This window comes from Barbatula barbatula (genome assembly GCF_947034865.1).
Source record: "Barbatula barbatula genome assembly, chromosome: 12".
NCBI classification, from domain to species: domain Eukaryota; kingdom Metazoa; phylum Chordata; class Actinopteri; order Cypriniformes; family Nemacheilidae; genus Barbatula; species Barbatula barbatula.
In genome coordinates, this window is record NC_136775.1 from 21,843,634 (window position 1) to 21,871,227 (window position 27,594).

Consider the following 27,594-nt stretch of genomic DNA (forward strand, 5'->3'; position numbering starts at 1 on the left):
AAGTAAATCTAACCAGTCATTTAAGACTGGGGATTCTTGCCTTCGCCACAATTTTGTTATTGCTTTAAGAGCTGTAATTCTCAGTATTCTCATGCTTACCAAGTAGCATAGGTCCTATACCCAAAACCAAATTTTGTTTCTTCATTATATTTGATTTCTTAAGAATGTCTTCTATTACCTGGATTACTTCAGTCCAAAACATTTGTATTTTTTTTCAAGTCGAGTGTAATGTGCTTTAAATTTATTGCAACTTCTTTAACATCTTGAAGATGAATTATTATATTTAGAAGATATTTCTGGTGTTACAAAATATTAAATGAGATTGTGTAGCTCTTACATTTTCTTTTAAATTTAGTTTCCAATCCTTATTTTTTTATTGCCCATTTTGTTTCATCCTTAATTTCTATTTTTAAATATAATTAAATTATCTCTGTTTAATTCCATTTAATGTCATATTTCTCTTTAAAACTCTGTAATGAAGTTCCATAAAAGGGAAGGAAGGAGGCGGGAACTTGCGAACATTTAACAGACCTTAATCAAAAATAAACAAACAATACACAGGGAAGTAAAGACTAAAACCATAAACAGCCCGGTCCTCTCTCGTCAACAGTCCTGCCGGTCTTCCTTTTAAACACTCCAGGTCTCCTCCGTAAGATATGCGGGACCGGTGCGTGCACAGCTGATTGCAACTATAACTTACTCCACCGGCCCCACCTCATGGCTCTCACAGTAATAGATGTAGAAATATCATTGCCCCTGGTGTTGAAAGAAATATAATTATAGAAATAGAAATATCATAAGAAATAAAGCAATTGTTACTGCTTCAGCTTTTTAGGTGCCAATTCTCATTAATTTAAAAATAACTTTGACCAGAACTTCTTACCCATGTGATTCTTTCCCTGATATAGCAGTTTTTATAATTTATACCTTTTATGCTTTATATTTTCGTATTTGCATTAAAAACCTTTTCTCAGGATAAAAGAGTCTGAGATAATCAATGCAGCTGTTGGAGCTATTAATGAATATTAATCAGTGACAAGTTGAATGTGTTGATTTTTAAAACATACAAACCAAAGGGCTTGCATTAAGTTTTATTTTAACATTATAAGATATATAATGTGCATAATGTGATTTAAGTGGTAGATTGAGCTTATTGAATGCTGTATGTTTGAATTGTTAATGTGTCATTCTGTTTGTGTTTTATCAGGAGTACCACGAGTGTCTCAATGTAAGTTCACCCTGCCTCTTCGGTTAGTGTGCTACCCGTCCTTACCATGCAAAAGCGCCAAGTACAAGATCACTGTGGACACCAACAAACCTCCCATCAACCTTAATGAGGTTTTCCCAGGTAGAGTATCACAAGTGTTTTTTTTCAGTTAAATGTATGCTTCATAACTCTATTTCAATCCAGTCAGCTGTAGATTTTATGGATAAATCACAAGTACAACTACATATAACATATGCATGAGGTCTCAGGTTAGGACGTGTGTCAGATTCTTAGAAAAAATGTTGTCAACTTATTGTCGTGCTGTGTCATACTTGGAGCGGCACAAATGATATGTTATCTATTTTGGGGAAACAAATTGCAGTGTGAATTGGCAAATACGTTTTCTTTTTCAGAGCATTGCTCCTACTGTTAGTATGGGAACATTTCTTAGAATTTATGTTTATGTAAGGGCTAATGTACAGGCAGCCGGTTGTTATTCATAGAAATAAGCCCCAACAGTGTGATCTGGACCCGACGCGAAGTGGAGGGGCTTACTAAAGCCGTTTAGTTTCGGTTTTAAAGTTAGAAACGATGTGCAAACGCCACGAACAGGCAAATTGATTTAATCATTTGTAATTATAATGTCATATATGTTATTAAAATACCTATTTATAATATATTTTTGTGTAATGTTAACTGCACCTCTCAAAATGATTTGTAGCATCCGGGTTACAGGGTTAGTTTTGAGCCGGTTGTTATTTGAAAATAACAAACCCTTGGAATGTCGCGACTGGCCAATCAGAATCAAGCATACAAACGAGCCAATCTAATAAATATGGATGTTACACTTTTCATAAGCACTTTAAGTTAAGTCAAGTCAGCTTTTTATTTATATAGCCCTTTTTACAATTTTCATTGTTACAAAGCAGCTGTACAAGAAAACATTGATCATATAATTTTCTTATGGTCTGAATAAAAACAGAGCATCTTTTCTGATATTTTACCTGTTTTCCCATAAATTGTAAATGTAGACAATTTTTAAATGGTTTTAAGTTAAATGTTGGATGTTTATAGGTATAAAACCCCAAGAATGAATGCCAGCTGGTGAGCCAAAGGCAGGGCATTGTCAGTGCATTCTGAGTCCCTTATCATACTTGAACACTCTAGAAATTTGGAACAAATTTCGTCTGCCTTTAAGCCTGGGCAAAAGTTGGCAAAGGGGTGTTTCACAGGGACTCTGTAGTGCCCCCGGAATGGCCTACATGGTAAACCAAAGTTGGTAAACATGATGCCAAGACCAAGATGCTAATTTCTTTATGGATATTTGATACATGTAATAGTGTTGTCAATGATTGGGCGGACGTTTTTTGGTCCTACGCCTTCCACATTCTATATCAAATTAAGATCACTTAAGATCACTATGTCTGGTGTCACAGTGACAGGTGCTTGGAAACACTGTTTTGTACTCATTCATTGTCGAGTCAGTTGCGGTACGGTCAACTGAATGTGCTGTTGTTCTTCCCTCACTGAGTCGATGCAATCCTGCGCCGGGAAAGCCAGACCTCACACTCGTATAACATATTCCAACTGAATTAAGGCTTATTCAAACAAGTTGCTAGATTGTTGCTATGCGCCTTTTATTTAAAAAGTTGGTAAATTGGTCCGTTAAAAAGTGAAATCTAGGGACGGTTTCCCAGACAACGCTAGTATTGGACAAAAATTCACTTTTAAAGTGGACTAAAGGAATTTCTCAAACATGCTTTAATAGTCTCAGATTTTCTCTAGTCTTTATTTATAAACTCTTATTTCCAGAAGGAGGATCAGAGCTAGTGTAGGTCTAAGCAAAGGATTAACTTACATCTGGCCAAAATATTTTCTTTCATGTTCTGCGGAAGAAAGAAAGTCATATATGTTTGACTAAAGGGTGAGTAAATGATGACGGAATTTTCATTTTGGGGTGAATCTCTTTTTCCGGAATGAATTAGCCTAGTTTGACTGATTTACTACCTGTCCCGCCCCCATCAGTGGTGTGTGTATTTATAAGGCAGGAACTAATCATAGCAGGGAGTGGTGGTGATTATTGATCTTGTGGTCGGCCACCACAAATAAATGAATGTATGGGAAACACCTGGTTGATTTTTACCAGATACTGTTGACAGGGGTTTGGAAAGCTTTTTCTCTGAGATAAAAGTGAGGCCTGAGCTTAGGCCAGATAAGGAACAGTTCTCTTTGCTTTGGCGTCCTGCTGACTGATAAGAGACTATCAACTATCTCTATCTAACATCCGGTCTTTGCATGAGAAAAAAAGCTATTTAGGGAGGGAGAGAGAGACTTGACTTTTTACAATCCTTTAATTACAACAATTCATAAAGACATCACATTATTTACTCATTATTTTCACAAAAACATAACACTCATACATTATTAAAGTGAAATTAAATCCAATTTACCACAGTACATCACAACCCAGCAATAAATGAAACAATCAATACGTCTCCCTACACTCCTTATAAATAAAAAACAATTTTCACATCCGAATAAAGCATTGATTAAATGCATAGGGCAAATAAAAAATGTAATCCCTTAAATGAAACTATGTATTTATGAAATATAATTAAAAGTCCCTTGTGATTTACTACTTGTAACTTTGATATTGTAGACAGCGTTTGTCTTTTACGCCTAAACCTCTTGCCCATCTGCTAAGTGAGGCAATGAGCTTGACGGGTCAACTCAGGCTCAGTGAAGATCTGTGAATAGACTGCCACTCAGCTGTTAACAAGAGTCAACACACATTAAGGATCATTCTGGTTGCGTACCTACTGTAGCTCGCTTCCCCTACATCCCTCAACCCATTAATATTTAAAGATCCAACTCTTAGAATATCCATGATAGGGGAAAGAGAAAGGAAAAGCAAAAAGGATATGGAAAACCCCCAAAATAGAAATAAAACCCATACCCGTGTGCTTTTATATTTTTTCATTTTTAGACAAATCTACTTTAACATTTTGAGTCTTACGCACGACCGTCAAAAAAAATCATTCTGTTCATTCTCGAAGCTGAAAATTTTTTTCATGACCTACAATCTCACCCATTGCCAAAAAGAACCTCTTCAACCGTAAACGCTTGATCCGAAAAATCTTCACACCCATTCCTGATAGAGAAGACTGCCGCTCCCTCACTGGAGGGGGAACCCATAGAGGGAAATATGCTAATGTTTTTAATGTTTAGTCATGGGGTCTGATCACATTGACGTGGGTCTGAATTAACACTTGATAGTGAACAGAGATCCACCACCGAACATGCATGTGGACTATAAATCATATGACTGACACAGCAAACTATAACAGACTGTAATCAACTTACCGTTAAATGTGATTAAGATCACTTTGCTATAGTTTTGTATGACAGAGTTAAATTGAGAGATTGACCATTCTCTCTGCAAACTGAGTCGTGTATGACATCACAAGAGCACGCTGCTCTGTTCTATCAAATTATTTGATATTGTGATACTTTGAAGTCGCAGCTGATCAGCCTGTGCAGTGCTGCAGGAAATCAAAAAGACCTATTCTAATAGAAAAAAGCTCCTGACTTTTATTAAAAATTATATTCAAAAGGTTTTAAAACAATCTGAAGAGTTTGGTTCCAAAATGAAATAATGTTTGTTGGTATGTTATCTTGTTTTTATAGCACTTAAATGCATGTGATTTCTGTGCATTGCTTTCAGAGAGCCATAATGCAGTGGTGGCCCAGTTGTGCTTAGGCCCATTATTGCTGCTATCAGCTATATTTCTATTTGAATGTGTTGTTCATGAGCAACATTATGATCTTGTTTCTGGGTTCTAGATTTCTCAGAGAAGTCGGAGAATAAAGACAACAATGCTATGGGCTTCCACCTCATCAATGGCTCCAAGGTCACGGTCCTCACCTCCAAAACATCTCGTGAGTTCTCGCATACCGACACAGACATGCAGACATCCACAGGATCCACAGTTCACATTGGGCATTCTTTTCGTTTCCTGATTTTTTTCTAGGGTTTGTTAGATGTTTTTTTATCCGTTTATTTGTCTATGAAAGTATTCAACCATAAGCCGTTAAATCAAGTGTTATTGATATAAGTTGTGTCCAAACACTTTAGTGGTGGTTTCCTTAATTCGACTCTGACAAGCAGTCTATTTAGAAATTATAGTAACCGGGAACTAATACTGTAATTAGGATATTTAAGTCGCAACAATGGCACTGGTTTATTTTATGATATGTCAGGGCAAGTTATTTTAAGTTAAAGACAGCTCTAACTTTCTTTTTAGTCTGGGACTAGCCTAAAGCCTTGTCCATGAAAGTGGTCCTCAGTGTCTTCACTAGTGCCTTAAAACGATGACACTATTGGCTAAACTGAATATGGTAAAATGGTGGTGATATTTGTAAATTGCTTTGGGAATAAATAATTAGAACAGAGAGCCACCATGATTGAGGGTTTTCACAACAAAGGGGTCATTGAAATCCCTTAAACAAAGTTTTGTTGTGGTGCCACTGTGCAGCATTGACCCCCCCCCACACGCTTCACTAACATTCATGACATCCATCTTGCGCGTAAGCCCTGTGATCTATGTCAAGTTGTCATGAGCTAATTATAGGTGTGTCAGACAGAAGGCTGATAGTGCTGCTCTTTCTGTCTGTAACATGAGTGTGTATCAACTCTCTGCAGAGCGCTACAGGATCCAGAGCGAGAGCTTTGAGGATATCTGGCTAATTGCCAAGGAGCTGGTGCAACGTTTCGACCAGCACTTTTCCTTACTTGGAGTCAAAGACTTTCAAAACAGCTTTACTGGACCGGTTCCACTATCAGAGTACTTCGAGACTGTGGACCACCACTTTGAGGTGCATAGTTTCTTACACCGTAAAATATTTAACACATATCAGACTTATAATGATGTACGTAAAAGCATCTATGAAAACATATTCTGTCATCACAAATAAACATTAGACCAAGAGAATGTGGGTATTGTTTTCTCAATGTCATGGGTATATTTGTAGTCGAGTCAACTTTATTTATATAGCGCTTTTTACAATTGTCATTGTTACAAAGCAGCTCTACAAGAAACATATTGACTATAAGCAAAACATATAAGGTTGTGCAAGTAAAAACAAATACGGTGAAAACACAGAAACAATGTCACCGATTCAAACACACCGAAATACAAAACACTCCACGCACGCAATATGCACACATACTAACGTACAGACACACACACAAATGCGCACACAAAGGGATGCGCAGACACGCAGGAGAGAGAAACACAGGTCAAATATTAAACAGACTATAAATTCCTATATGCAGTATTAATTCAATAAAACTTTAAAATTCTAATTCTAAAGCTCCGTAGGAATGCACAGAAGTATCAGGATCTGTTGTCAGAAAGAGCGGTCCAGTTTAGGGCCATCCAGCGGCATCTGCTTACCCGCTTTAAAGATAAAAACCCAGGCCCACTTCAAAATCTGGACACACTAATGGAAGGAACCTACCATCAAGTAAGTGCACTTACACAAACGCACGCACAAAACTAGTTTTTTAGTTTTTGTGTAGTATGGATAAATAAAAAAAATTGTAGTTTGACCTGAGGAGGGTTGGCTTCTTCATTAAGGCAATAGGGCTACTCACCAACAAATTGTGAAAACTACAATCACAGGGTAACGCTAGCTTTCACAGCTCAAGACTTTTTGTTTTGTCTCTGGAAATAAAGTTTAATCAGCATCAGGTCACATTCTGAGAATCACGTCTAGTTTTCTCATTGATTTAAATAATTCAATTCAGTTCAATTCATTTCCTTTTTATTTATAAAGTGCTTTTTACAAAAGTGTTTTTTTAAAGCAGCTTAACAGAAGAAAAGAAAAACACAAAAGAGGTAGAATACAGTACAGTGCATGGTATTGTAGAACAAGCAAAACCATTCTTGTGAAGCAATGTTAAAAGAATTTACAGAACCTTAAACTAATCTAATATCAGCAGTCTCTCTGTGAGTAAGCCAACATGGCATGGTGGCAAGGAACCAAAATTCCAATGATGAATAAATAGAGAAAAAAACTTTGGGAGAAACCACGTTCAGCCGGAAGGGCAAGGTCTCATCTGACGCATTACATCTGCATTCAGTAACTTTGATGAAAAGTAATATAAGTAATGTGGAGACCATAATTAGAAATGATTTAGTAAACTTACATTGGTTTGAATCTGTTTAGGTGTAATTTTATTGAGTTGGATTTGGTGACCGATATCAGACAACAGAGGAATGTTTAAAGTGCCCCCGTGGTGAAAATCTAGTTTTTATGTTTTAATGGTGTTTTTAAATATTCTTTAAGATAATCCATGTGCAAACTCATTATTTTAAACCATTGCAGTGTATTTTCATTACAGTCGAAGGTGAGTAAATGCTGACAGAATGTTCATTTTTGGTAAAGTATCCCTTTAAGTGATAATATTACCGGCATAATGTAACTGATGTAGGCCGTTTCATTGGACGCACGTGCCTGACCCCCAGTTAACTTCCGGTTTGTGTTTGGCTAGTGTCTTAAAACGATTTATATTTTATTTAATTTATGTTAACAAACTGTTCATTGTAATTCAAATTTTAAATTCTAAATATTGGAGAGATAAGCTTGATTGTCATCAGAAATAATCTACAGGCACTCTATTGTTTGTGAATGTGTACTGGAAGTGCACTGCAGCCCACCAACACATTTGCAATAAAGTTTGTTTATTGAAACCCATCTATAACTTCAAACTGCTGTCATGTAACGGAAGTTTAGCATTAAAAACGAAGTACTGCAAATACTGTTAACGTTAATGGGCTACCAAATAGTCCGTCTTTGCTTTTTGAAATTGCCTGAGCTGGAGCTGGGATGATCAGTCAGTCTGCAGGCTCTCACAGGAGGGCGGCTGGTGACGTTAAACTGAACCTTGCGTAATCCTTAGTTAGCTTGGGACGATCTTTAGGCACTGGAGTCTCTATAGCTTCAGGTAAGGCTAGCCCTAACATGTTTTCGTCATCATATGTTACCTTCCTTCTGTGCAGAGATTGGTCATGTGATGATTCTCAATCCCTATACTGCGAGAAATATGAAGTTCTTTAAAATTTGAGTTTAGACAAGATCGAGGCGATTTAGAAATTCACAGCAGCAGTAAAGTGATCGAGGACATGATTTACTCATCCTCTGCACACTTTTACACTGAGCTCATCACGCGAGCGACGTGGCAAAAGCAGATGGAATCCATTATAATCTGTGACAATGTCTACATTGAACGCTGCGTGGTGTGTAAGTAATGCATCTTACTGTGTGCACCATTGTTTATTTAACTATTTAACAGCGTTTTGTCAAAAGCAGCAACCCTGGATTTTTGAAAGCCTCACTTTTATCCAATGTATGAAAAGACGGCAGTGATTCAGTCATCAAGAGGCTGTGACGTCTGTTATCGAGTGCTAATCGTCTCATGTCAACTTGCTGAATAAAAAATCACTAAGACATCGTAAGCTGTGTTCTTTTGAAACATAGGTTGTGGTTAGCATATTAAAATAAAATTGATTTGCAACTAATGAAATGCATTATTTAACAATAATACATTTTAAAAGATAAACTCTTTTTTTATTGTTTGTTTGATCTTTATTCCTTTAGTTTTCTCTTTTTGAGAAGATATTCAAAGTGTACAGCATGTGCTGATCTGTGCTCAACGTTTAAAGAGATAGTTAACCTTAAATTGAAATCGCCATTAAAATAGTTTTATGTTATATAACATTTTATCTATACCTTAATTATGTTGGAATGGACTAAATAACAAATTATTTTTACGAGCTTAAAGGAAGAAGAAATATCTAGACATGTTTTCATTCCATTATATTACAGTCTTACGCTACCTTTCAATTGTGTCACACATTGACCCACATAAACTGATGACCTGTCCCACATTTGGTTTGTTGGATGGGGGTCACCCTCTCGCCAGCTGATAACTACTTCTCAGTGGTTTGCAAGTGTAAAATGTTGGTGTCAATAATTTAACCTGTGATTAGATACTGTGGCATATTGCCACATAAATCCACAAATTAATAAAAAAGCATGGATGCCCTTCTTTAAATTATTATTATTACAGAGACACAAACTTGTGATGGTAGGTTTGATAATCATATCAGGGCCAGTTTTGATACAGCCCTAATTAATGTCCTTTCTCAAACTATCTGTTCATCAACATTGCACAGGTGTTGAAAAAAACCTTTGGGTGCAAAGATGAACACACAATTGAATTGCTTTGTCTCCATTTCATCACTCTCACATGGCCTCGAGTTACAGTACACATCAAGTTCATGTCACCCATATTTCTTTGATGAGGCTCCATCAGTATAAATTACCAGACTGTGTTGCCATGCATTATTGTGTTTGAGCTTGCCGGCATATTATATTTCACTTGCTTATTCTTTTCCCACCACACTCTTATTCCACTGATCATTTATTCATGTGAATATAGATAGACATCTGTATGCTGAAAAAAGAACTGTGGAAAAGCAACACGCTCAGTCAAATCAGCCACTCTCAGTAAAAGAGAACAAGGAAAAGAGAGAAATGTCCTGAGGTCTGGAGAGTACCGTCTATGTTTCCACAAGATATTTTCCTTATGTGAAAGCTTTTAAAAGGCTTCTGTGTGCATGTGTGTTCCTCTGTGAGCTAGGTGGCTCCCTGTAATTAGCAGTTGAAAGGTGAAGGTGGCTTGCCAGTGAATGACAGCTCTCTGCGGGGCCCCTGCGCTCATAATGGAGGGCTCTCTCCAACAACCTTGATTTATTTGAACCCGAATGGAGTGCTAAACAGGGCTAAATGCTGCTCAACACAGATCCTCCTGTCTACATGAGCTTTGCCATTAATGGCCAGTGGTCTGGGATCTATACGGTATATGCTTCCATGTCCACGTGTGTGTTTAATGCTCAGGTACTACTTCTGTTTGTGTAACCCACAAATGGCCGTAGGGAGTTCCTGTTTTTCATTTCTTGCTTTTTTCCCTTTTTCCCTCCACTGGCTCAAAAAATACTAAAGGAGGCCTATTAGATCTGATAACCAAGCTGGTGCTGCTCAAATCTTTAGAGCTTGTCACAGTAATTCTCAAAAACGTCATAATTATGTACTTACAGTGGACTCTACACATGTTCAGTTCCGCATTTATTCTTCTGATACAGTGCCAGAAGTGACCTCTGAATGACCGCTGTCAAAATGACTTCTCTCGCTCACTCTTTGCAAGATGTTCTACTTTGGTGTACATTTGCCCTTATATTATTGTTGTATATAATTGTATTCATTTTTAATACTAGACATATTATGAAATCGTAAATAAACTCTCCCGCATAGCAGGTGGTGATGTTACACCCGTTTAACATTTTACATTAATAAACACAGGGGTTACAATTACAATTGAGTCAGTAACCACAGTAATTTACTCTGTGAACCTAACCTGGTCAGGAGCAGGTTTTCTTGGATTAACCCAGAGTTCCTATTGATGTTCTCCCCTTCCCTGTTGAAAAAAAACAGCATGGTTAGGTATGTTTTGAAGCATGGTAGCTGTTTGTAACATTATAACATTAGCCATTGTGGTCATGCTCTTAAATCAGAGCAGATTCATTCTCTTATATTTTCAAGAAGTTTTCTATGGATGATGAGATAAATATAGATATTAATAAATACACTCATAAATGTAGCAATGAATCAGATTTTTGACTGATTTGTTTATTTATTCATTTTATACTTGTCATTTTCAAACCTCCATTTTCCTATATAACACCGGGTATGTAGAGCACATTAGTTATTCCACTGTATGCAGAGCGATGAGGAAAGTGTTCCTCGCTCTCAGGCGCTTTCTGCAGCCATGTTGTAATGAGAACTTATTGTTACTAATATGTTGCTTTTTGGGTTCCGTTGCCAAGGTGAATTGTAATATCAGAGCTCCATTGAACAGTTCAGGGTTTTTTTGCGTTCAGAGGCAAGAATTCGGCATGTTTAAGCAAAACAAACTGAGGACAGATGTTCTTTGAGCTTGTGAGTCATGACCATTGTTGGGCAAGTTACTCTGGAAATGTAATTAAAATCCTGATGACTGATAACTCCTTTTAAAAGTAATCAAGTTACTGATCTGATTACTTTGTAATTTGTTACATTACTAGTTACATTACTACCCCATCCCTCAAAAAACTAAATAACCTCTTTAGGGCCTATTCACATTTTGCATCTTTTCCGTTCGCATATTCGTTATTTTAAATGTAGATGCGCGGCATGCGCGCGGAAATAGGGGGCGACGTGGTCACGATGCTCATGCAGTGCGCTCTTTCAGGTGCGTCGGCGCCACATCGAGAGGAAAAAATCTAAACTTTTCAGAAAGCCGCGAGCGCACCGCAGGTCATGTGACAAGAACCAACCAGCCAATATAGACAAAGGATAGCATTGGCCGTTTGACAGGTGCACCGGTCTCACAGGTGCAACAGGCAGGCATCCAGACTTTGAAAAAGCTTTTTCACTTTTAAAATATTAATGATAAACCGATAAAACGGCAACAATGTAATGCAGCTGTAACGTATAGTTACATGGGCTTGGAACTATAAGAAATTATTATTTTTTAAATGATATCGCATTTATTTACTCCGTTACCAAGAAGTAATTAAATTACAGTAACGTGTTATTGCCCAACACTGGTCATGACACAGTTGTTCACAAAGCTGAACATACAAAAATCTGCAAAGTGATTTGCAGGCAAAAAACGTTTCCGATTTTTTGTGTACTGTAGGTCCTACAGAGAGTCTTGCCTTCTGAACTTGTTTTTCATTTACATTGACCTTGTAGCAGTTCTAGTATTATGGATGCAACTTTTTATTTTACCATGAACTGAAAAAGTACCAACAGAGCTCATAAAGACCTGTGACCTTTGATCCAAGAGACTGTAGATACGAATTGGAGCATATTTTTGACAACAAAGTATATATAATGTGCTTTTGTTTATTGTCTTTGCTTTAATAGAGATGATTTTCCATAGAGACACAATGGTGAATTATCAGGTCTGAGCCAACTGATAAGTCATCTTAGTTGTCTCTGTGGGCTACCAGATGATATCATGCTCAAAGTCTTGATTAGCATTTCTTCAGTAGGAAAGTTTATAAACAGGCATTGTCTTTGCCCATCTCTTCTCTAAATTTTCATGTAATCTCTTGACTGAAGATAACACCCGTAACTGTCTAGGATCACTTGCTGGTACAGATGCACATTCTCAGTGTTATCAATCTTCCAGCATGCCTTACTCACTATTATGACCTTTTGTAGACACACAAACATATAGACGGTTTCATCAGACTCACACTCCTGGACGGATGATACAAATAACTTCCATTCTGTGTTTGTTTATCGGTCTGGCTAATGTAACGATATACATTTAATTTAATTTATATTATTATTTTATTGTATAATAATTGTGTTAAATAAACAATGCATTGGTTTTGTGTCAGTACAATAGAAGTGAATGGGATCCAGTGGTGTACGGTTACCAACTTTCTTCAAAATATCTTCCTTTGTGTTCTGCGGAAGAAAGACAATAAAGAACTCTGTTTAGTATTCTGAATTAACATGGGCAGTTTTTTTATTTTTTCTGGGTGTTTACCCTGCTTTTCTCCTTTATTTCTCATGGGAGAAACAAATCTTGCATCTTTAAACATTAATGGAGCAAGATATATTAATGAAGCCATCTTGGTTGGTAAATAGTAAAGAGGTGAACCAAAGCTTTCTGATAGACCAGGGACTTCCTAAAATGTCCAAAAATGAACGTACTTTCAAACATACTGTCAAACATTCAGTCCATTTTTATTGACTTCTTGGGGAAAAAATCCCAACAGATAGACAAGTTGAGTGGATGTTACTTGTACAATTGTTCGAAACATTGAAGGCCTAGGATTGGACAAAGTTTGTTTTGGCTTAGACTCTCAAACACTAAAACTATGTGATTGTCCAGTTTTTTTGTTTTGCAATCTGTTTAAGTCTGGTCTTTGTGCAGGACTACTAAGGAGAGCAGTGCCCTTTCTCTGTTCTGGTTATTGCAAGAGACATTAGTCCTTGGATCGTGTTTACACTTATCGCATGAGATGTCTTTTGCTATACCCGAAAGAACTTTACGGAATGAAAAAAGTGACGACAATTGGTCAGTTGCTTAAAATAACAGGATCTTATCACTTTAATGACTTGTCTGCAGCCGCTGAGCGTTTAGGGCTCAAATCATGCCGTGTTGTGGCAAAAGCACTCGGAAACTGGCTCTTACTGAAGAAGAAAATACTCTACTGGCACGATGCTCCAAAGGATCTGCAAATCCAGATTGCAAAGATCCTTTTCCGGGTTCTAGTATATTTACGGTAATGGTAGAATGTCTTGGTATGCTTTTAGACTGTGAAGATCCCACAATTGTTAAATCTTCACAGTCTAAAGTTGCACCTGGTAAGGTATAAAAAGATTTTTTTAAATAATAATTGTAACAAACCTTGCAGAGATGCATTTTATCTTGATGTGGATGAAAAAACAGTATTCAGAAAAAAAGTTATCAGATACTGTTACCTTGTACAGTCACCATTAATCAAGAAAGCTGGCGATTTACTATAAAGATTACTGCATGGTGCTATTGCCATCAATGGTTTTATTTCTGTTATTAATTCTGACAGTGCTGATGTTTGCCCATTTTGGTTATTAACCAAAGAGACTGTTTTTCATGCATTTAAGGATTGTGAGAGGCTAAAAGCATTAGATTTTGGAAATGTTTTTACTTCTTTTAATGTAATTTTTTTGATGAAAATGTTTATCCGTGGTTTTCAATATTTGAAAAGAATAAATCAATAGGTATTCATATAGCGCATTATTGTGTATTGCTGTACACCCAAAGCACTTGACAATCATATGTGGGTGCTCTTCTCAACCACCACCAGTGTGCAGCATTCACCTGGATGATGCAACGGCAGCAACAGTACAACGGCGCCAGTGCGCTCACCACACACCAGCTATAGGTAGACAAGAGAGAGATATAGAGCCTAGAGATAAAGAGCCTATAGATATAGAGTAAAGATGGCAATTTATGTCACAAGAAAATTGAGAAGAATACCCAAAGTAATTCAGTAGTTGTTTTCCTAAAACTTGTAAAATCAAGGATTTTGATTGACTTCCATGATTATAAAGTTTGAAATGATTTTGTGTTTAAACGGGCCCCTTTTGAAATGTTTGATTTAAGAGGTTTTATTTCTTTCTTGTTAAGATAATTTCAACATGCATTAGGTTGGTGCTGGTTAGTGTGCCATTTAGTTTTGTGTAAAACGTAAATTGTGATCAAATGGAATTTTGAAAAAAAAATCTCTCTTTGATGGTACAATATCATAAATGCATTTGCTGGACGTATACATAAGCCGATACTGTTATCAGTCCTACATACAAAACAATAACAATTGACAATTAATTATACATATTTTTCCCTAAATGAAATGTAGCCTTGTTGTAATTAATCGTTTCATGTACAGTATTTGTCCGACAGCGTTTGGAGAATACTGAACACTGTTTGAAATGTTTGTAAGCTCTCATTTCACTTTAATCCAGACACAACCTATAACTTACATCTTGATGGAGAACAGTATTTGGTGATCAAAGCACATCATCATTTAACCCATCTGAATTAATTACAGCTGCATATAACAGCGTAATAGCCACAGTGGTGTAATAGTCTGCTGACAAGTTTAGGAAGATAAGTGATACCGGTGATGTGTCATTTGAAGCTTATGATTTATGTTGGTGAGTGACACTGGCGTTTGTCTTCTCCTTTACTCATCAAAGCTGCGATGTCTGATCTTTTCCATAGAGCCTTAACATTCAATAATATGTGAAGTCTTGAAACAGGTTATATAGGTTTTTGTCCGCTCTGTGTTATCGTGTCTCTGAATAGGAGCAAAATTGAAGTCCCACTGCATTCAATAATAATTAAAATAGCATATATAAAAGTTTTTTTTCTGTGAAAATAATTTCTGCATGCATTTAAAGGTGTAAATGTAACTGCTTCATTAAGTATTCGTGTATCTACTCAGACATACATACAACATTAAACACATGTTTTTCACCGTATGGAAAATGGAGTATGGAGACTTTAATGTTAATGTTTACACTGTCTGGATCATCCTCTCCACTCTCCCTTTTAGTGCACTATACACTTTAGTTTCATTCACCATGTAGGACATAATAAATGTGCGGTGGCTGATATGTGGCACCGCTTAAGCAGCTCTCATAGTGAAGGGGGCGGGACATTATGAAGGATGATTGTATGTTGAAAACAGCAAATCATCAAAAAACTATAATAGCTGGGTATTCACGGACTGGGTCACATTCCTGGTTTGTATTTTTTTATATTAAGCCACTCAGTCTTCCGCAGTATAACGTTTTATATAGTTCTACACTGAGCTAAATTTTTAGAACATCTAATGGTATTAATGGTCCAACAGTAAAGTGATTTATTTGAGCTTGCTTTACTCCTGATCCTGAAGGTGCAAGTAGAACATACAAATACAGATATTCAATGAAGAACTTGACAAAAATCAGTTTGCTCTGCTTCCCCAGTTGTGGCTTTAAACCTCAGGGCATCAAATATTTGGCATTGGCTGGAGTTTGTTTTTGGCTTGAAATGTTACTGTATATTTTTAAATTGTGGGAGTATTTTTGGAGCATATAATTTTTACTGAATCTGCCCATGGGTAACTAGTGGCTTCACTGATGGGTCAAACGTTTTGCCAGCTGCTTCAAGTCTGTCCTCTTCTAACCAACAACAGCTAATTTTATCTTATTTTTGGTAATACTTAACGTCATAAAACCCACTTTCTCTTTGTCCAGATTGTCATCAGATTTCAGATTTTCTCTAAATTACTTTTAAAGAGCATAAGCACATTCCAAGAATTTGCCATCCCATAACATTGGTGGTAGAAATCTCCTGTTTTGTGGTGAAATTAGTGCTTGTCAATCAAAGTAATTGACACATTTTTTGCAATTTTTTCATTATGAACAGTGATGATTTCACATAACATTAACGTTCTAAGATGTACTTTTAGAATTTAAACTATTTAATGGTATAATTTTATGTAAGAAAACAAGTACACTATCACTGATATCATTACTAATATTTAAAAAAAAAATCTTAATTTTGAGAGCTTAAGTTCTCAAACACTTTACGCCGTTGTTAATTAGTCCTGCACCTGCTTCTGTTCTACCTGATAAATTATCACTGTATATTAAACCCTCTTTTCCCCTTCAGTCGGTGTTGGCCTTCTTACAGCAGAGGCTAGAGAGTACTTCTCCCCATCCACGATGAGAGTGTATGAAGCCGCTTTTGCGGCACATCACAGTCTCGTGGAGGGTAAGTCTCTTGGTCAACATAAACTGATCACCAGGTTCCTCAGGGGCGTGAGAAGGGCGAGTCCACCTCGACCGCGCCCCATACCCTCTTGGGACCTTATGTGGTCTTCCTCATCTGAGATGAAGGCCGCGCTCTTGATGTCGCTTGCTTCTATCCAGTGGGTGGGGGACCCCCATGTATCTCCGTGTTCCATGGGTGCCTAAAATGCGGGCCCGGTAACTCTCGTGTTATCTTGAGCGGCCCGGTTACGTGCCCAAGGTTGAACCTGCAGGCGCTTACATCTGGGGAGGATGATCCAACATCTAACGTGCTGCGTCCAGTATGCGCACTGCGCCTCTATTGGACCACACGCAGAGCCTTAGAAGCTCTGAGCAGCTTTTTGTTTGTTATGAGGACAGCACCAGGGGAGGGCTGTCTCCAAACAGATTGACTAGCTGGATTTCCCTATTGGTGAATCTGTGACCTCCCCGCCGGTGTTAGTGTCTCCACATGTAACCTCCCCTTGTAGGATGTGGCCTCCATAACACACTCTTCAATGAGGAGAACAGTGTTTACCTAGTTTAACAGCTCCGGACGGCGCCTCGCTACTAGAGGTGAACACCACTGTCCTTGATGACCACTACTGATTCCACTGGAATATAACGTCTCCCAGTAGCGCTGACTCGTGAATCGCTAGTCTAATCAGTGTCGGTCCTCTTGAGGTTGTGATTCGGCTCAGCGCCGTGGCGTGAAAAGATAGATCCCCAGTCAGTCTCTCAACACAACGTTGAGAGACCGACTGTTAGGGGAAAGTCTCGGTTCCCTGATGGAGGGAACGAGATGTTGTGTCTTCATGCCACAACGCTTCACCGACCCGCTGCAGCGACCGGGCGATACCTCTTAGGTTCCTCAGCCCAAAGGGTGAATGAATGACCGCCGCCATCTTCCTTTTATACTCATATGTACGGGGCGGACACTGGCGTGCGTGTGCCATTCGCCAACCCCGTTGGTGTTTTTAAATTCAGAGATGATAGGTTCTCAAGATCAAACCCCAGTCAGTCTCTCAACACAAACAGTCGTAACCGAGACGTTCTCCTCAGTTTGTTGCCTGCTATTGTGCATACGTTAACATTGTGATCTACTCTTATTTCATTTGTGGATTTGTTAAAGTACCTCGTTTTACTTTACTCCTTCATTGTGGGTTTTATATAAACATCAGGATACAGAATACTGGACCCAAAGGAAATGTTTGTAGTGTTTTTCTTTCTTTCTTTCTTTCTTTCTTTCCTTTTGTTTTGTTTCATTCCTATACTGGATGGATCTACCTATGTTAATTTCCTCGATTATGTTAGTTTGTGTTAGATAGTTATGTTCGGTTTTGTTATGTGATCCCTGTTTGCCTGTGTTCCTAAATTGTTTTACTTTAGTTGTTAAATAGCCCGCTTTTTTAAACCCTGTTCTCTCCTTAGTTCGTTGTGCGGTATTTTGCTAATGTTGTGATCTCCTGTCATTTCGCTTCTACACTTATTAAAGAACCTCATTTTACTCTACTCTCTGGTGAGGCATCTACCACAAACAAAGGGTTCACTACTCAGCATATGGCATGTAGGCATTCAAGACTGGCACAGCTCCTTGTCCAGCGGAGCCTGACACTCAATGCCCCCCTGCTCTGCCTCGCCCACCAGTGACAAAGCATAATCAATAAACTCACGGAGGGACCCTCGAGGACCATCATGGGTAAAATGGGTTTGCATTGGGTTGTTAAGTCTGTGGTTATCAGTTAGCTACAACATCAAATTCCGATTCTGCTTATTGCTTTTGATTCTTATTAAATCCCAGTTTCAATTCCAAAGTTTGAAGAATTTTAATATAAAAATTAAGAGAAGCATTTAGTTATCAGCCTGTTTAATCATTATGCCTACTTTTGATACTTTTTAGCCAAAAATATTTATTACGAGCTGTTTGTTAATTTTAATTAAATAACAATATGTTGAATTTGTTGTTACTGTGGTTTCATTACAAATAGCATAATTGGAGTATGATTACTATAATGAGACAATTTGCAAATACCATACTTAAACTCTGGTTACCATAGTAAAAATGTGGTTAATTTTCCAAAGGGCTTTCAATGAGATATCAGCAGGTCACAAGTTGACCTATACAGATCTGAGTATGCGAGTTCACGCCACTAATGGGCAAATTCTGAAGGGCTTTCAATGAGATATCAGCAGGTCGCAAGTTAACACATTCACATCTGGATTTGCGAGTTCACACCACTAATAAAATCTGCGCTTGTCCTACTCAAGGAATCACACTCAGTTGACCCTGTCTCTCTCTCTGTCTGTCAGGTTATAGCATTAGCAGATGCAACAGAGGACAACAGGGAATGTCTAATTCAAGCTTTTGCACGCTTGCGAAGTGCCAGTCACCTGCTGATACTTCTGTTATCTCTGTGGCGAGGGCTCAGCTCAGAGCAGGCCGCCATATTGGAGGCTACACTTCTACCGCTGCTGCAGGATACACCACAACTGGTGAGTAAAGACAGACATAGATTTTGACTTCGTCACTGTGATGAAAACTTAACAGTGGAATGGCAGAATTAATGCAAAACCAAACAAACTCTGCAAAATCCAGGGATTGTCACAGATTTTCCACACAATTTGGCCGAACACGCACCATGTGACGTCATCACCGTCCAAACCTGCTTCAAAAGTCAAGCAGAGATACTATAGAAGGGAAATAGAAGGGTCTGTAACACTTAAAATTTGCTAACAACATCCATTACCATCTATTGAAAAAAAACAAGATTTGCTAGTTAAACGCAGAGCGATTTCAGAAACCATAAGCATGAAGCGGCATGAAACGACACGTTATTGGTTCCTCTTGGGCCTTAAACTTAAAGCGGCCAAGGCTTCCAGACCTTCAGTATGACTCTGCTGCATGCCTTTTAATGTTTTGTCAGAGGTGTTATCCTAGAATCCTATTTGCTAATTCAAGAAGTTTTTTTTACTAAAAAAACACAGCAATTTGTGGGGACTGATACATTTTGTCACTTACCATTTATTGTTTACGGTCTATTGAAATACTGTGGTGTAGTAAAGAGCACAGGCAGACAATTTTGGAATCTCATGATGAACTTGATTTGACTTGTTGAATATCATTTATTATTACACGGCTCTCTGGAATTCTTGATTCTGATTGGCCGGTTTCAACATTCCAAGGTCAGTTTTCCACCGACAATGACCTCTTAAAACTACAAATACATTTGGGTAATTTTGACAGCTGCAGTTTAATGTGACACATAAAAATTTACATATTCCTTATAATAATAATAATAACATTCTGTATATGAGATTATATTTGCAAGTTGCAACAAAAGAAGAAGACCAGTCTTGTCAACCCTCAACCAAACATTTATATATTAATACTAAAAGCAAAATCAATTTAATATAAAGACATTTAAAATGTGCTGTGCTGGGGGTATTCAATACCAGAATTGGAACAACTGGCCCAAAGCAATTGCCGCACAGCAACATTTATCTTGCATTTATCTTGTTTGTCAAATTTTTCCACTCCCAACGGCACCTAAAAACATATGTCACACAACTGAAAGCAAATTGTCTGCATTTGTTACAAGAAAAAGGTAATAAAAATGTAAATCAATCATGTTTAAAAACTTAAGAGCTACTTTAAGTAGCCATGTGATATGCAAGGTTATAATTTCGAAACAAAATATATGGGAACTTACTTGAAAATAAAATGATCAATTCAGCACAGTTAGACAACCGTGACTTTTTATGGTGCTCAGTTAACTAGAGACTACAGACTATTGGTCTCTAATATACTGTATGTGTTGGCACATTTGGGAGTTGTAGTTTTTTTTATTTGATTGTATTTATTTCTATACCATAGAAGCAAAAAAAATGTCAATTTATTGACGTATGAAATGTATATAGCATTTGGAGTTTATTTCATGGGTTAAAAATGTAAATCCTCTACACTTTGATGTAGAACTCTGCCCCCCATGAAAATCACTGCCTGTTGCCAGATTTCAGCTCTGTTATTAATTATAACATTTTAAATATAAAACACTTTATATTTGAACTCCCTGTAGTCTGGGAGTGTTTTAAGGGTCTTCAGAATTTTTGACATGCCTTGACCTTTTTTCAGTTTGTCTATGTTACAATAATGTGGCATCAACTTGTATGCATATACCTACACTTATGTTAATGAAAATTATGTTAATGCATGGTTAGTAAAAATAATTTAATGACTGAAATAAGGGCATACATACCCAAGACTTTTGAGTATGGGATCTTGTAGATTATAGAGTTTGCTACAAAAAGATTAAAAACCATTCTGCTCATTCATTCACATGAAACAACATACTGTTGTGATATAACTTTTGTTAAACACTTTTTGCTGTGGAAAAGCCATATGCGAGGGAGTGTCAAAGGCGATGAATATTAATGTGCTTCAAAACTGGTTAGATAAATACACAACCCTGCCAATAAATAGTGCACAGTATAATAAAATCTAAATAATGAGGCTTAAGTGTTTGGAAACAGTTCCTCTGCAAGTGATGAACAGATTGTTACCAAATTTCTTTCCAGAGACCTTGGCATTAGTGTAAGTGATATTTACATTCCGTGGTCGTGAGAAGTCCGGTGGTGGCAATGTCTTCTGGGACTGTGTTGCTGTTGGGAAGGATATGAATTTCGTTTAACAGCCTTGAAAATATTTATGCATTTACATTTATCTTTTACGCATTTGGCAAATGCTTTTATCCATAGCGACTTACATTGCATTAAACTATACATTTGTATGTGCAATCCCCTTGGCTTTTGCTAGTGCCATGCTCTAACCACTGAACTACAGGAAAGCTTTAACACGAAGCGCTGTGGGATGTGCTGATCTCCTGAAGCACCAGAGGGTCCTTCAGAGTGCGATATATCCCGTTTTTTAACTCAGAAACTTAGATTCAATTATGGTTTTATTGTAATTGTTCGGGCGCCAGACAGGAGTACTCCTGTCAAAATAGACCCAGGATAGCATAAATACACCACCTGTTACTGTTTAAAATGACCAGTTACAAGTCAAGTGAAAATAACTAAGTGGCATATGGAGCTTTCCGTTCCGCAACACATTCCTTAAGAATGAAAGAAACAATACTCACTAGCAGTGTTGGGCCAGTTACCTCCAAAATGTAATAAATTATATTACTAGTTACTGTCATTTAAAAGTAATTAGTTATATTACAAAATTACTCTCTTTAAATTGTAATGCAGGGGTTTTTCAGGGCAAGGACCCTTAAGATGAGCGATGCATGGGGCAGGGACCCCCTTATACTAAATGTGTAAACAGAGCTTTTTAAATAGGAACAACCCTTATTGTCACAGCAATATTATGTTAAGACATTACATTAACACTATAATGCATGTTATTGTTGCACATACATACTTTTCTGTGCATTCATGTTATTGTTAATATAGATTGTTTATTTATTTTAAGGGATTTTCAGCATCACACGTTTTTATTTTACTGTGAGATGGACAGTTAAACATTTACTTATCCTGATTGTTTTTTATTAAGGCTTTAATGAAATGACTGACCCTGGTTAATGGCACAAAGACTTTTCTAGTGGAGGTAGAGGTTGACTAGGAATGGGAAAGAAATCAGTGCAGATGTTATGCATTCTGTTGTAAAAGCAAGAGGTTTTATTAAGTTTAATCCTTTTTTACCGCTTCTCTGTGTTGGAGAACATATCGCTATTTTATGATTCTGAGCTCCATTATCTTTCTCGTGGATCAGCATTGTCATGGCTGTTACAGGAAAATTCATGATTTGTTTCTGCAGAGCATCATATCAGACTAAGAAGTGCAATTAGTCCGCATTATTTTTGGGGCAACTTGTTTGACATGCACCATCAGTACACGGTGCACGTTTCATTGATTTTAAACGCGTACGATAGTTTTGTCAGAGTTTACAATGCAGAAGTGGTGTGATGTCATTTGCCTTTCAAAATAGCGCTTTACAGCTTTAACAAAGTTCAGAAATATATGAGAATGCACTTTATTTGCACAGAACTCCTTTCATGCATACTCAGAATTTATCGAAGGGGAGACAGAGAATGCTCTGATTCTAAACATATACAGTCTTGAAAGAAAGACAGAGGTACCTATTTGATTTAGGCCCTATCGGTTTTTATGATGTAATGTTTCTTCCATGGCTTCTGCTTCCTGAATGAATGTTTTTAACCACACGCAGGTAAAAATCACAATGTGTGGGAACTTCAATGTGTCCGTGCAGTCACACACATGTCACACAGCTTAAAGAGAACATTTGTTGTAATATTTCTGTAGCCATGCTTTACATTTTTAACAAAGAGTTGCCTGTGAGTAAGCAGTAATTAGCAGACCTTGCTGTTGGACCCCCCGTTGAAGACACATGTTGTCATGTGTTACACTACTTTTGCATTACTTCTCGGTTACCTTTATCAAAACAACCACAAAAGTCTTCCCTGCTTAAAAAACTAATTTATTCCATTAAATTCCATTGGGAACCATTATTTTATTGTCATGAACGTGGTGAAGAACAGGCAAAAATAACACACAAAAGACCCACGATGATTGGGGGAAAACACAGACAAAACTGTAAACAAACCCTTCCCACAAGGGGGACAAAAATAAACGAACTAAGGACACGACACAACGTCAGACAAACAAGATCGGGTTGGCAAAGGGCAGGGCAAGACGAGGTAAGCAAACTAGCAAGGTGCACATGTAAATGAACAAGGCAGTTTGTACAAAGAACAAGCACAATAGACATGAGGGCATTGCGTAGGGAGACTAAAAGGAGATAACAATGGGCAGGTGTGGGTAATGAGACACAGGCGGAAAGCTAACGAGGAAACGAGAGGGGCGGGGCCAAAGACGAGACCGGAGAGAACACATATTATGTCATGATCGACCATAATATGTTTCTCTCCACACAAAACACGTGGCTCTGTCATGATAATGCCACTAGACTAGAAAATCAAGACAAGAGAGGGCAGAATCATGACACTTATTCAGAATTCATATTTTAGGATTCGAGTGTCAATGTCTGTATGAGATAATATCCATGGAATATTTAAAAAAATTTAATTAAACAAGCTATCTGCAAAACTAATAGAAGTTTGACAATATTCTGAATCGATCAGCGATTTCAGACGCGTTTAAATACTTGAATGAACAAATATAAAAGTCACAAAGAAGCAGTTTTATACATGGGGTGGCCAAAGCTACTTGAACTTGCAGCCATTTAAGTAGTTTAGTTTAGTAGTTAAGTCTGCAACAGTCTGAGTAATGGGGAGGTAAAAAACACGGGCTGCAGTCGGACTCGGGCTGAGAATACCCAAGCTGTGTCATACACGGGCCGAACTTTGGCTCGAGAGTCTCAGGCCCGCGCTATGGCTTAAATTTGAGGCCCGTGCAGGCCCCTTTTTATTCAAATTATGAACTTTTTATACAAGTCCTTGATACTTGATACAATTAGTCAAAACTTTAATAACAGCTGACTGATTAATGTTTTCTTCATTTGTTTGTCATCTTTAAAACACTTTGATCAAAAGTTTTATGACAGTACTTACAGTCATTACAAACTAGCATAATTTCACTGCAAACCAATTTTTTAAATTCTGGATAGTGAAGAAAGAAAACAGCCGACCATGACCATTCAAATAAGGATGAAATATTGTTTACAATTTTGTTTCAATATAGCGAGTTTTGAAACATAAGGCTCAAATAATTCTATTCTCTTTGTTTTCCAGGGTTGGGAAGAAAGCGTGGATGCAGCTGTTTCTCATCTTTTAAAAACATGTTTATCACGCAGCCCCAAAGATCAGGCCATCAGTCTCAGCACTGGCCCACTGATCATGCCCAAAGACACATCACATTTGAAGAAACACATCACTCTGCTCTGTGACCGCTTGGGCAAAGGCGGGCGTCTCTCACTTTCCTCAGAGGCCAGCGTTTCTCCACCTGTCATGATGCAAGGTCAGAATTAGTCTTACCTCGTACCGCTACTGTAAATACAGACCATTTCACATCCAATTATTTTACATAGAATGGATCTGCTTTGACCACTGCTACAGTGAAATGTTTAAGTGATGTTTATTTCTTAAAGCAACACTTTGTAGTTTTTCAACCTTAAAATAATGTCTCAAAAATTATTTTAGCTGTAGAATAACACTTACCTGGATGGATTCTACTCCCGCTGCTACCTGAGCAGCCTCATAGTGGCTACAACCACACTCTGTGTTCGGGTCGGTACCCACAGCCCCGCCCATCCCCTGCCAGCGGCATGGTTTCCAAAATACATCAGCTTAGTAAATAAATTCACATGTATTGCACTGCCCACAGGGAAGCTTATACAGAGATATTATTTACAAAACTGTCAACAGACAATTTTGCTTCAGAAGATTATATAAAAAAATGCTAATCCAAGGCACTTCTTTCAATTCCAAAATGTTATAAAGCCTTTATTCAAACATGGCTCATTATAGAAACATTAAACTATTAAATGACTAAAACACCGCACACTGATGTATTTCAGCCATGCAGTCTTCCTCAGAGTGTGTCAAGAACAAAATTAGTCACAGGTGTAGTGATAATCAGTTGCTCTAGAAAAATGTGAGATACCAAAATAATCATCATAGGGGGACCAATGACAAAATTAACAATTACATACCTTAAATTAAAACCTTGACAAAAATAATCAGAATGATATTCATTTCATAAATATGTAGATAAATCCAGTTCCTCATTCAAACCAGGAAAGATAGTGGCTTTTAACTGAGCAATCCAAAAGGCTTCCCTTTATATCTATCACCATTTCCGATCGGTCCAGTTACAATTTCCAAACCAATAATTCTTAAAGTAGAGAGATTTGAGTCATGTGCAGATGCGTAATGTACTCAAGTAGACTTTGATCACTTTGAATAATCCCCCAGTTTCTATTTATTATTCGCCTGATGTCATGTGAGGCACGGAGTTCCATAACAAAATACAGTCGTGTGGAATTGTTTTTCTTGCTTTTCTTTTTAGTCGGTCATCCTGTTGTAGTAACGATACCTGATCGACGGCTCTTTTTTGATAACCTCTCTGTTTAAAACAATGTTTCATATCCATAGCCAGACATTCAAAATCCGAGTCTTAGTCACATATCCGTCTTAATCTTTGGAATTGACCCAATGGAATACTTTCTGTCAGATGCTTTGGGTGAAAGCTCTTTGCAATATGGTGTTATGATCAGTATTCTTTCTGAAGAGTGAAGTATGTAGACATCCCTCTTGATCTTTATAAATAGTTATGTCTAAGAAATGTATTTTAACCTGATCATATTCAAGGTTCAACTTAACACATGTATTTATGGAATTAAAAAATGCATGAAAGTTTTGTAATTTGATTTCATTTCCTTCAAAAATCATACAGATAAATATATCTGGTCCACAATTTTATCTTTGTAAAAAAAGGATTGGTTGTGGTTTTGAACACATAAACTCCTCCTCCCAAAATTACTCCAATTTAGCGTTGCATATAAAGGGTTGCAGGTTTCTAGTATATAGTGACATCACCATCGATAGTCTGCCTAGTAATTTAAAATGCTGCGGGAAGTCAGTCAGTAGCTATATTTTTATATCTCTTCTCATGTCTGCAGAAACCAACAATCGTTTTTAACTTTGCCGTTTCTACATCAACTGCATGATTCGAGAACGGACTTTGGTGCATTCTTTTAGTGTTTCTTACATGTGGGACTTTAACTATTGAACTATTGTCAGACATGCGCACATAAACAAAACAGACAAACCCGGTAAAGGTGAGTAATGGGCAAAATACTACCTCTGCCGAACGAGTTTTGCTTACACCGTTCATGACCTTTCCCTGATAAAAGAAAACCGTTTTACATGTTTACATGCCCTTACTTGTTATCAACTTATTAAGCATAATCGGAGTAAGACTGCATGTAAGCTCAATGATGTCCCAAAAAATTTAGTTGCTAACATTTTTCTAAATGTCTTTCTTTGTGTTCAACAGAAGAAAAATTATAATTAATTATTAATTATACCGTTTGGAACAACTTGAGAGAAATTCATCACAGAATTTTCATTTTTGGGTGGAGTATCCCTTTAAGGTGCATCAGGAGTAGGCTACACATCAAACATTCAAAATCAAATGAACTTTTGACAAAATGTAACGTGCATTTATATATAAACAAAAATATTCGTCATTGTTTTTCACACAGGCAATAACATACTGCTGTTTACAACATGGTCTTAAAAGTAAAGCATACATTACATTGTATAAAATTCCAAATGCAGTATACCGCCCTCTAAAGGGCACTTTGGGAAGAGGACACCACACAAAACGTCTCTACAGATAAATCGAAAATGGTTGTTTTACTTTTTATTGCTCCTATCGCCAAGTGAATTTTAAACCGACACAGCAGCAGTATTCCCTTTAAAGTTTACAGATCAAGAGCTCTGGTCTTCAAAGGGAGTAGGGCATATGGGTTATCATTGAATGGGACCCATTATTAAATCCAAGGACTTTAAACTACGCTTAAACATTCAGATGTTAGGGTATTTGGTGTAAACAAGCATGAAAGAATGAATCCATCCTGCCTTGTATCAACGGTTCAGGTTGGTGGTGGATATTTTCTTGTCACGTTTTGGCCCCATTCCAAACTGAGCATCGTTTTAGAGAATTTTTGCTAACCGTGTCCATCCAAAAGTTACATGAAGTGCTCGTCACGCTACGTTTCACGTACATGCACGAAATATGGTAAACTTGTGAATCACCCCGGTACCTATAAAATCTTGCAGCTATTTTCTAAACCAAACAGGAAGTCTGTTATTTTGAATTTCCTTTGTAACATTAGTGCAGTTTTTGCCATTTCCAGGTGTCGTATTTCAGGAAGTGACATGTTTAATACTGTT

General features: G+C 37.4%; 1 protein-coding gene across 1 annotated transcript in view; it reads left to right on the top strand.

Moving 5' to 3' along the window:
• Positions 1–27,594, top strand: part of bbs9 (Bardet-Biedl syndrome 9) — a 109,983-nt gene that overhangs the window by 47,523 nt on the left and 34,866 nt on the right. The window contains exons 15-20 of the mRNA XM_079468735.1: positions 1,208–1,348; positions 5,051–5,146; positions 5,910–6,082; positions 6,581–6,733; positions 18,965–19,147; positions 24,427–24,652. Of these exons, the coding sequence (XP_079324861.1) occupies positions 1,208–1,348; positions 5,051–5,146; positions 5,910–6,082; positions 6,581–6,733; positions 18,965–19,147; positions 24,427–24,652 (972 nt within the window). The remainder of the gene's footprint in view (positions 1–1,207; positions 1,349–5,050; positions 5,147–5,909; positions 6,083–6,580; positions 6,734–18,964; positions 19,148–24,426; positions 24,653–27,594) is intronic.